Source organism: Uloborus diversus, chromosome 6, assembly GCF_026930045.1.
Source record: "Uloborus diversus isolate 005 chromosome 6, Udiv.v.3.1, whole genome shotgun sequence".
In the NCBI taxonomy this organism is placed as follows: domain Eukaryota; kingdom Metazoa; phylum Arthropoda; class Arachnida; order Araneae; family Uloboridae; genus Uloborus; species Uloborus diversus.
This window is the reverse complement of record NC_072736.1, coordinates 164759472-164774390: the sequence shown is the minus strand read 5'-3', so window position 1 is coordinate 164774390 and position 14919 is coordinate 164759472. Positions and strand designations below refer to the sequence as shown.

The 14919-nt window shown below is 32.9% G+C and overlaps 1 protein-coding gene across 1 annotated transcript; it reads right to left on the bottom strand.

The window, feature by feature from the left end:
* Nucleotides 1-354: 354 nt before the first annotated feature.
* LOC129225055 (GTP:AMP phosphotransferase AK3, mitochondrial-like) lies at nucleotides 355-13540 on the bottom strand. Its single transcript, XM_054859600.1, has 5 exons — nucleotides 13324-13540; nucleotides 8381-8500; nucleotides 6356-6528; nucleotides 4246-4364; nucleotides 355-463 (listed from the first exon to the last, which is right to left on the bottom strand). The coding sequence occupies exons 1-5, from the start codon at nucleotides 13457-13459 to the stop codon at nucleotides 355-357; spliced, it is 657 nt and encodes a 218-aa protein (XP_054715575.1). The 5' UTR covers nucleotides 13460-13540.
* Between the last annotated feature and the right edge of the window lie 1379 nt (nucleotides 13541-14919).

Here is a 14919-nt window from a genome sequence, read left to right as displayed (position 1 = left end):
ATACGAGGGATACCTTGTACACCACAAAGATAAATTCACAGTTGATATGCTTGTGATAATAAAAGCTTGATGTTAAGCAGAATAACATTATTTAGACTCTTTATATTTAAGTACTGACCAAGCTAAACAATACATTTGTGCAATTACTCTCTGAAAGAGGATAATGCTCTTTAGACTTGCTTAAAGCGAAATGCTTCAAGACTAGATAATTGAAGGCACACATTTGGACAAAGGCATTAAATATTAAGGAATCTGCCTTTTAAAAAAGAACAGGTCAATCAGCATTTTTAAATTTACCTATTTAAATTATTAGCAAAAATATAACACTGAATCAAGGACAGAAAAATATTGGCATTATTGTGGATATCCATGTTTTCCAAAGTAAATGTTCAAAAACTCTTGAATTTTGCTGTATATTGTCGGAGAATCGTTACCATGAAATTCCTTCAGAAGATCCTTTTGCCTGAAAAACAAGATTAAATTTCAATGGATAGAAACCAGTTGGCATAGGGAAAAAAAGTTTCATATTTCTACCTATAAATTTGGCAGGCTAAATATATACACCAGAAAGTACAAACAAAAGCTCTTAAAATTTCGACAAAATTCATGAAGCATCTGTGTAGTCCTATTCTCCTTCTTCACCATCCTTGGCGCAGCGAAAAGGGGGTTTTGGGGGGTGAAAACACCCCCTTTCCCCAGAGCCACTAGTTTTAACATAAATGCAAAGTCTAATACAGTAGTTGATTCATATGAAAGGGCTGTTTTGATCGAAAACCCCAATCAGAAGGTATTTTTGATCAGAGTCCCCTTCAGTAGGTACTTTTGATCACCCCCCAGAAGGTTTATCTTATCAACCCCCCCCCCCCAAGAAGGGTTTTCTCACCCCCCCCAGACAGTTTTTCTGGCTGTGCCACCATCATGCCATAATGATGGCGGTTCACCATCATTAAGTTGAGAATGTATGTAATTGCGTGAGGACAGCTCTATTTTGACACAAAGAGCTGCGCAACCCCTGATCCAGCATCAACGGAGATTTTTTTGGAACGGGAACTTAGAGGACTGTGACCATGGTATATTTTGCATGCCCTAGTTTCCATTAGCGAACTCTTAGGATCCTTTCCAGACACAAGTTCAACACCTTACCGATTAGCCCACCACATCCGTTTTTCTCCTACTGATATAACTCATTAAAAAAAGGTAAAAACTGGCAGTTTCTTTTACAATACACATTGTCTCCCCCCACCCCATAATATGGGGTCAACAACTCCTATGAGAACATTCCTAATTGAAATTCACAAACGTTAAAATGACACACAGAGGGCAGTAACTTACTGCAAAATACCTAGCTTTGCCTTCAATCTTCGAGTTGAACAGCACCATTGCTGTGGTCACTCGTCTGGTGTATTAATTCTACATTAGCTGCCAGTTTGTTCAGCTCTCTTGGCTCTTTTAAGAGGTTTTCCACTTTCAGCTCAGTTACTCCCTATTTCGGGTTAATGAGTGCTAAGCACGAAACTGCAGTCCTTGAAAGAATAACTGAACTGGGGATGTATTTTACATATTAAAATGAGTATTTTTATATTTACAGTCAACTCTTGATAACTCAAAGCCTTATAACTTGAATATTACCTTTATTTCAAATTTTTCATTGGGTCCCAAACTCTTGTGAAGGCTTTGGGAACTTCCCCCATAACTCGACCTACCAATAACTCTAAGGTTTAGCTGGTCTCTCAGTATGTCATATTATCGAGAGTCGACTATTTTGTTTGGGGCTCGGTCTCCCTAGATCAGTGGTTCCCAACCTTTTCCCCCTTGCAAACTCCAAAGGAAGTTGGCGAACACCTTGGATACTAGGTAGTATGTAACAGGCAATAAAATCTGAGCACACACATAGACAACAAAATTTGGGGGATTTTTTTTTTTAGTTTGATGCTGCTCCATACTTTATAACAAAAACATAACTGCAATATATAGAATTACAAATATTGCTACAAACTAAAATGATCGCAAAAACATGAATACAAAACAAATTCACCAAAAAATAAACAGTTATTATTCTCTGTTGAGCTTCAATCAACTTTGAAAAAAATTTTAAATGGAATATTTGTGGAACAAAGAGGCTCAAAGTTGGCTGAAATTTTTCTGACACAAGGGTATATTTATCTCTATTACTAAATCAGAAGTTAATTAAAGTATGAGCTTTAAAATACCTTTCAGGGATAACAGATTAACTTAATGAACTTTTTCCTTCCAGTAAAATGAGAAAGATCTCAAGGTTTAAGTCTTCTTAAAAAGGAATAGGAGCCTAGCTGTTTGATAAGGATATACTGCGCATATTAATCATTTGATTGTTGAAGAATTTTCTTGTAATTACGCCATGAGTGCAGAGTAAAATGCGTATGTTGAAAAATTATACAAGCCTTTACTCTAATTTTTACAGAAGAGGTGATTTTTAACAATCAATATTTTAAGCTCGCTTACTACAAGTAAAATGTTCTACACAAATCTCATAATTTCTTTGTTTAAATATAGCGCAAATTAAGTTGCATGGTTAAATTCCGTTGATTTTATTTTTACTACTGTGAAACCTCATACTGCCTTCACTCATGAAAATTTTCTGAAGTAATTAATGTTTCATACTTCCTGTGGTATTTTTGCATTGCTAGCCATTCTTCCTCTTTTTCGACAATAAAGCTCGAAAAAAAGTTAGTAATAATGTAGTTTATGTGGTGTGAAAACTTTAGCAACAAACAGCAGTACGATCTCACTTCTATGCATTTTTGACTCAACACACAGGAAGAGTGATAACTCTTTTACGGACTCAAATGGTAAAGAAACTAAACTTCAAAATATTTGAGACGCTCGCATATGCTCCATGTAATGTTTTCATCAAATTTAATCAACTTTTCCAATCAAAAGCTTCTGAGGAAATGAACGCTTTCAAGTTCTTTCATCTGAGGACATTGTATTCACAAGTAGAGCTTTTTCAGCATGGCTTCAGGGCTATCATTCTCAATGAAAGATCAAAAATCGACGCTTTGCAATGACAGACAAAATTATTTAAATGTAAAATATGCCAGGAAGTATGCAAATATTTTCAAGCTAAGAGTATCCAATGTACAAGAGACATATGAATAAAAAACGAGCAAAATTTGCTTGAAACTGCTTGAACATTAGACTTAATCAAAAACATGCATGTTAAAACTCCGCCATTGCTATGTTTTTTTCGCGAACCCCCTGAAAACCTCTTGTGAACCACCGTTTGGAAACCGGTGGTTCATCTTCCCTTTAAATATACCCTCACTAAAATAATTAGACCCTGCTAACATGTTAATGTGCCCACTGCTTAATTTTTGCATCCAAACAAACCTGAATATTTAATACTTCTTCAAGGTATGAGTGCCAGAAAAACTGTGGATGAAATTTTTCAAACTAATGAAGACATAACAATTTTTAAATTAATTACAAAATAAAATAATGTTATGAGATCAGTGATACAAAGACCCTCCCAATTTGCATATCAAACTGTATCAGCTTCAAAAACTGTAGAAACATTGAAATTTTATAAAACCAGAGAAAGTGACCAATATAAATATTCTGACCTTGTAGATAATTTCTTGAAAGTGCAGACTAAAATAGATCTTTCCCTCCTAACAAATATCATAAAGCATGTTACTTTTTTGAGAAGCAACTCTGTTACATAAAAGTACAGATACAGGTAAGGCTTTTTTATTGTATTACAATAACCGAGTCGACTCATAATCTCCCAAGATAATCTTGATTATAACGCTGAATAGTTCTTAATTGTTGAAATCTGTCAAACAAACACAGATATTGAACACCGGAATCCTGCCGATGGACACACATACATATACAGAGAGAGGGACCTAAGTAGCATTGCTAATTGAAGCTGAGACTAAATTTAACACAGATTGAAAACACATTTTTTTAAACTCAAAAATCACAAAATAAATTTTTAAAAAATCACTTAATTTAAATCATGATTTTAATCAATTAACACTGCAACATTCCTTCATATTATATTTCTGATTGGTAATACGTGAACCTAACTGTCCCTGCTCATTTGTGGCAATTTTCAAGTCAATGTACAATTTAATCAATGTTTAGAATAAAATCTTTTTTTGCATATAGAAGGGGATTTTTTATAACATTCAGAGAGGGATAGGCAATAAAGAACAACAGGCAATTAAGGACTGGAGATAGTTTGTAAAAACTAAATATTACCTGTAAAAGTCCCAAACATATTGGATTTCACTTCTGAAACTAGATAACCTTTCTAAAACTACTTCCTCATCATCATCACCTCGTCTTGCCAAATCTTCTCCAGTGACATCATCTTTGCCCTGTAGATTAAAAAACAGCAAACAAACGCATTTAAAGCTCAACAGTTATCCAAAAGTCAAATCCTCGAAAGGAGATATTAAGTGATACAATTAAAAAACTTGTAAAGATCACATGAAAATTTTGAACTGCAAGGGAAATTATTTTAAAGAATCTCAAAATATTTGGCATCTCTTGAAAAGAAAAAATACTTGATAGCAGTTCAAACATTAACGGTAAACTTTGAGAATTCAATACCAGGGTTTTCAAATGTAATCTCTACAAAATATGTAAATGGCAAAATACTACTGAACTGAATGGCGATTGATGACGAAGATGTGCACAGTAGGCCAAAGCCTACTATCCACCACTTTTCGATGTTTCAAAACAAAAGAAAATGAAGGAAAGGGCAAAAAATTACGTTTATAAAAAACCTAAATGTGCGGTTTTTCTACTATAGTGTAAAAAAGAATTTGTTTTTCATGATCATGTTTTAAAAAAAAAAATTGTAAAGGTTTTGTGTTTGCGATTACGGTAGTTATTGATAACTAATGCTTTTGAATTTCGTTAATATAAACAGAAATTTGATTTATGAGTTCTTGCAGCCTTTTATCCATTAATAGACTTCTAGATTTCACTATCAACTAACTATTCGGAAAATTTGGGAATCTGGTTTTCAGCGTTTCCCGCACTTTCGCGACATCACTTACGCTAAACGCCTTTATTTATAGACCATTCAATAAAATACTGCTTTAGATTAGAACTATTTAGAAATTAATGCGACAATATTCATTTCCTTAGCTTTCAGTTAGAATAAAAGACGAAAATTTCAGACTTACCAATGAACTTTTTATCAAGAAAACATTTCTGAAATTTTGCTCCACATAAAGGATAAGTACTTGAAGTTGGTGTTTGCAAACATTTTCCCGAGTTATACGTGGGTAATATGGCGTTTATTAAGAAATTGTTCATATTAGTTTTTGAATTAAAAAAAATGCTTCATTTTTGGAAAATTCCCAAAAATGCTTATTTTTAAAAAATAGCGGGAAAAATCGAGAAAAAGTTGCCGATTTTCTGGATCCCCGGTTTTTTGGTTCGCAGATAAAAAAGGTTCTGCACTGTACATACATAGGATTATGGTTAATCAAAAAACTCTAAGGTGATGGGAGGTATCCTGACCCCCTGGACCCTCCTCTTCACCTCTTGTGTGCCACTGATTTTGGAAAAATTAGATGGTATAGTTTATGGTGAGAATATATCAAGTATTACCAGCAGAAAAAGTGATCCTGAAACATGATAATGCAAGACAACACTGTTCAAGGTTTGTATGATGGGTGAAAACAAACTTTTAATTATTGTTATACATTATACATTTAAATATTTTTTACACAATATTTTTTACACAAATCATTCCCCTACATGCTTCTATTCCCCAATTTAAAACAAAATTAGTTCTGAAAAGTCAGAAATCTAAATATTTTTGCAAAAATATAGCTGTTTAACCTATGAACAACTATTATATAATGCTAAAACACGCACAACTTCAATAGGCGCAAATAAAAACGGATAAAATTGGCAGACCAGTTTCGATGGCAATCAGCCCCTGTCGGTGCTTGGCTGATATATTAAAAACTGTTATTACTGATTAACTGTTAAACTAAATACTTTGAACACCTAAAATATTAATGAGCTGTGATAGGCTGCTTCACCCACCGTGCTCATTTGACGTTGCAACATCCGATTCCCTTTATTCCAATCTATGTGTGACAAAAAACATTGAAAATTTGTCCAATATCCAAATGTAAAATCTCCAGATATTTCGCTCAAAAATCAATTAAGTTCTATCTATATGGGGTTGAAAATTTGCCCACTATACAGCAAAAAATTGTTGATGACTAAGGTAAATTACATATTAAAATAAAAACTTTTAAAATTTATTAAAAAAACATTACTTTCTGCTCCCCCTTAATGGTTTATTAGAAATGCACTTTATTAAAAATTACTAAAACAATACCTTGACTTTAGGAGGGTTGAAATCATCATTATAAGTTCTTCCACTTGCAAGATGTACCCACCGAGTTTTGAGTCTTGGCAATATAACCATATCTGGTACAATAATGTTGATCGCAGCGGAGATTTTATAGTTTTCGGATAATGTTACAGCTTGCTTGAGATTACGAGGAAACCCTATAAATAATACTTGTATAGTATGTAGTTAAACACAAATCATAAACCTCTGAAAACATCTTATTTCTTTAAAAATAGTTACGCAATTCATTTGATAACCATTTTTTATTTGGTACAAAATTAACATTACAGTCTTACAAGACCACATTTTTTATTTTAAAAGCTGCACCCACTCATATTTTACTAGTTTTATAATATTATTTAGTATAAAATGGAACAAACTCTTAAACTGGAGCAGAGGTCTCTAACCTATGGCCCACAGGCCACATTCAACACGTGGGAAGCTTACAAATTGAAATTCCATAAGAATTTTTAAAGAAAACTAAATTGTTAAAATCTCTAAAACTACCATTGAAGGCTTAGTTAAAAAATTGTCAGTGTATGAGGCAAGGCTAACTATAGTTGGGGCAAACCTAACCTCGCAGCATTGTGAAGGCAGGGGTTTTTAAAGGTTTTTAGTTTAAGGTCCGCATTTTGCGAAAAAAAGAAGTTTTGTAACTTTCTTTTTTGTAAGTTTTTTTTTCTTTGGAAAAAGAAGAAGAAAAGTGCAAACATGATCAATGTAACCACTGACAAGAAATATTTCTTATTTATTCATATTTTAATTATTATGTTTCATACAATTAGATTCGAATATAAATTGGAAATGGAGTTTGTAGGAATATTCGCTTTAATTTTGATGTTTTAGGAGTAATTATGATGAAATTCAGATTGCTTCTAGGAATTGAAATTTCTATACATAAACTTTTTTTTAGTTCTAGAAATTTGCTACTTTGAAAAAATGGTGGTTCAACAGTACTTTGAGTTTTTCAGCATGCATTTAAAAAAAAAAAGGTCTACCCTGTATTTAATAAAGTTGAATTGATTCAAAATGTTACATTAAAAAAAACTATTTTGAAAAATTGTATTACATTTTAAAAAAATGCAAATTTATTAATCTGCTATTTAGTTTCAAAGCTTTGCTGGTTACCTTGCATAAATTTGATTTTACATTCACAAACAATGTGTAAAAATTTATAAAAAAGCAGTTGAAAACTTTATACTATGGAATGAGTAAAACGACTCATTCTTTCTCGACATTCATTCAAACGACTCATTAAACTTTTTAACTCTATTTTATTACTTTATTTGTACTTTATGCACGTTGTTGTCGTTTTACTCAATGTGTAAAATTCATGAAAACATTTGACACGGAGATGAGAGATTTGGTCAGTAAAAATCAACATGGTTTAAAAAAAACAAAAACCATTTGATTTGAACCATATTTTAAATCAAACAACTCGGTCAATAATATTTTAAGATTTCATTTAAAAAAATACATATTTTGCTATTTTTATTCACTTGTTCACTCTTTTCTTTTTAAATTTTTGCTTTCAACAAGTTAAAACTTTTTAATACAAAATTAAAAAGGACCCTTTCTGACCCCACAAACCTTCCATGGTTGATGACCCTGATTCATAATTAACATAATTATTGCAGTAGCTTCAAACAACAGATTCTGCACAAAAAGGAATTGTCAGAATCAGGGATGGTGAAATTTAAAGTTCTCTTTTCAGGTATATTTTTATGCTTTTCTTGAAAGAAAAGGAAAACAAAGCAAAAATAAAAGATGAAAAAACTGCAATTTTCCAAAAAATATAAGAAACAATAGAATTAAGCAAAACTCTTGAAGAATTCCATCCCTGGTTTAACAGGTTAAACATAGAAAAGATTTAAAAAACTTGTCGACCCAGAACTGTCAAAATTGTCAATAGTAAAAATTTTAGAAGAAAATAATTGAAATTCATAGATATGTATTACCATTCAAAAATATTGGTTAATTATAAAATAAGTCAATGAAACTAATAATTACCATCCATTAACCAATGTTTCTTTTCAAACGTTTTGAGTTTATCCAAAATAAGCTTTGAAACCACTTCATCCGGTACTAAATGTCCTTTTTCAAGATATTTTTTGGCAGCTTTCCCATTACCTGAAATTACATTATACATACGCTATTAATCATACTACGAAAATAAAACATTCTCATTTGGATAATCAACATTAAGAACTTTCAACTCGGCATTTTTGCAATAAGGAAAAACAATACCTAAATTTATGCATTAAAAAATTTTTCAGGGTTATATTACTTGATATGTCATTTTTTATATATATATTTGCTTAATACCCTTAATGCAGCACCCTGTCATTTAAAAACAGATTGTAACCAAAATAAATACATAAGAAAAACGAAATAAAAATGTTTACTTATCATATAGATTTCAAGAGAAATGCGTTTCGTAAAACCCTCCATGAAACAAAAGTTTGGATACAGCCCTGAGTAGCTCTTGACCACCTCGTTTCAATCACCAATCTGCTAGACTCTTATTGCAATATAAATCTGAATGCGTTTAGTATCATTTTTAAAATTATCGAAAAGCTTTTCATTATTTTAAAAATAATTAACTATAAAAAAATACTTTGATTTTGTAAGCATCTAGTACGCCAAAAATTAAAAAAAAAAACATCTTTTCAATTACAAAACTTGCATCAAAAAGTGTCTTTAATTGAATTAAAGTGCCCTTTAATCTGAAAGCGGCCTGCCCCTTTGGTACGAGGGAAACACTATATTGCAAAATGTTGAACGAATACTAATGTCCTGATTTTATCTATATATATAAAAATGAATGTTTGTCTGTATGTCATCCATGAACTCAAAAACTACCCGGCAGATTTGGCTGAAACTTTCACCGTTTGTTATTTTTGGTACTGGGAATGTTTATAGACCAGTTCGAAAAAAATCCGATCGATAGTTCCTTTTTTATTCCAATTTAAGTCACAATCCATTGGATAAATATGAATAAAATTATCGGCTGCAGAAATTTAATTCGCGTGAAAGATCTCATTGATAAGAAGTTAGCTGTTGCCATTTTTCTTGAGTTTGAACAAATAAATTCTTTATTGTTTTATGGCTTTTCATGCAACGGGGGAATTTAAAACTTTTTCTATTTGATATTTTTAGCGATTGATCGATCTTGCAAACTGCGCGAGTACAAAATTTGAGTATAGTCACGGCTTCACTTGATACCTGGACCGATTATTATGAAAATTGCTATATATATGTATTTTTCCACCGAGAAGGTGTATAATATGCTCATTGAAGCCACTCGCCACCAGGTGGCACTGCAGAATAGCAACTTCTGCCCCGTTCAACCGATTGTCATGAAAATCAGTATAATGATGTATTTTTTTGTTGGCGTAGCAACGCGCGTCGGGTACAGCTAGTTAACAATATTTAACGCACTTGGAGATTTGACACAAACCGTCTCAGAAAAATTCTAGCATAAAAATGCTTAAGTAACTAAGTTAAAATTAATAAAACTTTAAAGCAAAATAATCATTCTCAAATACATATAAACCAGGGTTTCCCAAAGTGGTCGATACCGGCCCCCTTGGGGTCATTGATGTTTTCAAAATGTAGATGAAGCTCTAGGGGTTGTTTGGGAATCTTAAAACCTTAAAAGGCATAGCAGTCAAATGCTAGATCATTAAAGCAGCTCTTCAAACTTCTTTCATATTTTGACGAGCAAATCAATGAAACCCTAATACTGTCTAGTGGTTAAGGTTAGGGCCACTATCTTTCATGGATATGGCCTGGACTCAATCCCTCTACTGCACACAGTGCTAACCATTTTCTCCCATTCTATATACACTAGGGAAAATGGTGGACTCCCATGGAGGGACACCTCCATGGGAGTTCACTGCGACCTTCTAAAAACTTCCATATTCAGCAAATTCGACTCACAATTTGGCTTATTAGGAGACAATATTGCAAAAAAAAAGACATTTTTTTAAACATAATAACTGTTTTGATAAAACATACATATGTATGCATGCTTGTATTTCACTGTTCAGTAAAATTTGGAGTTTCATTCGGGAAAATGAGAATTTCCACTCCGAAAAACTTAAGTTTACGCTTCCCCGGCTATATAATAATTCTCAAGTGTTGTATTAACTGCAGGAAGCTGCTGATTCTCCTGTCAAAGATTCTTGCACACATTTGGCCTTGAACTGTAAAAAGGCTAGCAGGGTGCCAAATGTCTGAATGCACGATTTGATGGTAATGCCAATGATAGGGAAAGACTCGGGATTTCAAACCTACCGAAGAAAGAAGTTAGACGTTTGAACGGTAGAAAATATTTGGTAGTCCAAAATATCAGCAGAGAAATCAAGACATTAAAATTTTTGAGTGAGTAGGAGGAGGTGGGGTACATTCGACCATGGGGGGAGGAAGGGGGGGGGGGGGTTGAACGGTTTTTTATTATATTAATTATTTTAATACCCTTAATATATTTAGAGAACAACAGGAGGACTTCCTATTCAAAAATGATAGCTACTGAGGAATTTTGCCATCTGATGATTACCGTCTTTGCAATATCAATGTCGACATCACCTAAAGCTCGGAGCGTATATAGTTGTCAGCCGACTGTTATGAAAGTTGGACAGAAACCTTCTTGTCCGTCCTTTCAATTTTCTAACCAACATTGATTGTCCATACGGTTTATACATTCGTCTCTTATTGGCTAACAGTTTTGTAGACTAGGTATCCTCAGCAACAAATTTGCATGTAATTTTGCAAATCCTCGTCTGATTTCTTGGTAAAGGTTCTGTGTGTGTCCATAAATAATGTCACCTTTTTTTCAAAATTTTTTACTCCCCCCTCCCCCCTATGTTACAAAGTTTGTTTTACAAGCTACTTTTCATAAACATATTGGTATTTAAAAAATGCTTGATGTCACACTTCTTACTATTTCCTTCCTTCTTGTCACAAAGTCACAATTTCACGACCCCCTTACACCCTTTCTTAAACTTCATTTTTGTTGTAGTAATCCACAAATAGTTCTTTATTGTCTATCGGGATTGTCAAATTCAATGAAGAAAGAGGAGGTGCACAATCCTTTCGAGTCGGTTTGAAATTTGTGAATGGCAAGTGTTTCATTTTTTGCCATGAAAATACGTGTTTGAAACCCTAAATTTTGATTGGTTGAATAAAATATACCAAAATAGCATATCAAATTGAAGGAAATTTAAAGCTCTACAACTTTTTTAATGACAATTTTCATGAATACTGATCTTGGGAGGCACTAGGAGCAAATGTTCTACAAAAAGTGAGAGTTTTTTTGAAAATCATCGATTCTTCATAACATATACCCAAAAACTTAATGAAAATTTGAAAAATATGTGTTGAAACAATTTCATAGGAAGTTTATTTAGCTTGAATTTTTATTTTAAACGACTTTTTCCACTATTTCCGACATTTTCCCCAAAACCCAAAATTTTCTTACCCCTCCCTCGCACCTTTAGCTCACCCCCCCCCCCCTGGGTCGGGGACTTTTAGTATGTTTACTTACTAACTACCCCTGACAATTTTCTAAAGCCAAAAATTATTGCACATTTCATGCATGCTACAATGTGTTCATTGACTGGACTAATAATGCTGGAAAAGAATTGTTGCTCGAAGAACAGTTACAATTAGCTATGAATAATAATAAGACAAAAGCACTTCCAAGCAACTACAGGAGGTTTACTGCGCATTAATAACAGTAGTACCACCGGCCAGCGTGGGTTCGGAAAGAATATTTTCAACTGTAGGAAATTTGTTCACTAAAATAAGCTCCAGGCTTAGTGAAAATTAAATAGATGTACAATGAAATACGTTTAACACGAAAACGCTTAACATGAAAAATCGTTTTACGCAAACTGGAATAGCCATCCGGACTGTATACTGCGCACTTAAATATAAATCTTTTAACACAAAATTCGATTAAAATGAAAAAAAAATTTCTGGTCCTTTCAGCTTTGTGTTAAACGTTTTCCACTGTATTGCGTTTTTTTACTATAGTTGATTTTTTTTATTATTATACTTGTTTCTTTATTTTATATGTGTTCACAATAAGTAAATAATGCACTTGAACAAAATAATTAAATATGACAATGAAACATTAGGCTCTTGAATGGTTCTTGGAAAATCTAATACCGGTATTCCGGCATCGCATTAAAAAAATACTGAATGCCGGTATTGCAATCCCCACCCCTTACTATTAATATTAAAAATTAAATAAAGACCTTCAAATAAGCAATTTTTTTAAGGATTGCGAGAGGATAACTGTGAAATTTAAATAATTGGCAAAACATATTTAAGTTCGTAGGTTATCCAAAAACAGAACAATTTTTCCGTCTTTACATGAAGCACACTCAGGCTCTCACTTATACTAGTCTGATTTTTAGTCATTTGAATAATTTGATATGACCAGGGTCGCTGAGAGCCAAGAGGGGCGGCCCCTTGTCAGTTTGGTCCCCCTCCAGCTATAAAACTTGCCAAATTTATACTACTCTTATTCAAAGCCGGGACCCCTCAAGGGACGGGCTCTAGTTTCTGACTAGGCTGGCATGGTCTCTTGTCAGCCCTAGCTATGACATTTAGACAATTCTACAAGACAGTTAGACAGCTTTCCACGAAATTGTATTATGCTTAAAATGAATAACTGTGGATGGTTAGTAAACAAAAAGAAATTTAAAAGCGCCAACTAGCAACAGGCTTTGGGACCAGCTAGGCTGTACCTAGTCAATTTATCAGGTCTCAACGAAGATTAAGAGCCTTCTTAGAACTATTCACCCCATTGAAAATAAAAGCTGCTTTTGGTAAACTATTCCAAATGCCAACAACTCTGTTGAAGATAAACAGTAGTTTAATTTACTCTTCTAAATGGTGTGCGCAGAGGAGCACTTTATTGTACTGTTCTTAAATATACGTACTTGTGTTATTTCTTATCTCTTCTCGTAAAATGTCGCCACATACAATAAGTGGTACTTTATAATCTCTGGCAATAAATGACGAAATAGTGCCCTTGCCACATCCAGGAGGTCCAATAATGACAGCACGGAAAAACATTTCAATAGAAGCAATACAGAAGTCAATACGGACAGTAATGTACACCAGATAAGATGTAAACGTCCCTCAAGGATATTTCACTTCAATGACTAAATGAGACTTTTTCAAAATTATAATGCAGCAGGGCGAAATAAAATGATATAAAAGCGCCAGAACGTTAAAAGAAGCAAATGCCGGGCAGGCTCTGATCATTGAGTTGTATAGTAACCCTGGAGAGCGGATGGGGTCGAATCGGATTGGGGTAGAGTGTAACTTTCGAATCTCGCCAATGTTCCCCTCGTTAGGCTTAGAAGATGGTCTTAGCATTGGAGTCTACGAGGAAGCTCGCAAGCTTTAAAAAATATTTAAAAATAACCCATTTGCTTTTTGTTATCAAATGACCGGTTTTTAACCACATCACGTTGTCGGTCTGCTAAATATATACATCATTAAACAAAACAATTCTTTACTTTTATTTAGTAAAAGAATAAAAATTTGGCTCCTTTTCGGCAACCATTATTGCCAAGACTCGGGGTGACGTGAGATGACGTAGAAGGAGAGGGAGGGAACTTCATCGCTCGGAGCGCTCGGAGATATGTTTTTCTTTTCCTTCGTTTTTTGTTTGTTTCGCTTAATAAGAGTAAGAATGAACAGATAATTTGTTAATTCAAATTTTAATTGTATAATTAAAAATTTTAGTATTTTTCATCGAGAATGTAGGATTATTTAACACAGTAACACAGTACTTTTTAAACAAATGCAGATTTATTTCAATTTATTAACCATTTACCTTCTGTAAAAACAGTTACACGAGTCGTAATTTTTGCGAAAATGAACGTATCGGTGACTTTGCGAGATAAAAAATTTAGTGAATTGTATGTGAATAGAAAATGAAAGTTTAAATATTTCCCGATAATGATGAGCTAGCGAAAATTAAAGTAAAACGAAAACAAGGGTTTTCACATTCACAATATTGTTTTTGTATGTTTATCTCTTTTCTGCAGGGAAGTTTTAGGTTTTCTTTCTCAAATATTCAGCAGATATTTTGTAAGTATTGTGTTGTCTTCATAACATTTATAAAAAAAAAATTTTTTTTTTCAAAAACATTAAAAAAAAAAACCCTCTTAATTTGGCTTTTAGCTATAATTATGAGGTACATACTAATTTTTGAATCACAGATTTTTTTTTTCTTTGATCGGTAGAAAAGAATTTATTGAAGAAAAGAACTTATCAATTTTCCTTCTACACAATTCCCAGTTTTTTTTACAGATTTGTGACGTATCGCATTATATTTTCATCTTTTTGAGAACTATTTCTTTTGCAATGTAAAGAAATAGTTGGAAAAAAAATATGTCTAAATTCCCAACTTTATTATTAATTATTTTAAATCGTTTATTCATTCATTCTTCATTGATAGAAAAAAGTACAAATTATGTATGAATATCCTCTTGGTTTAATCATTATGAAAATGTTTCTAAGTA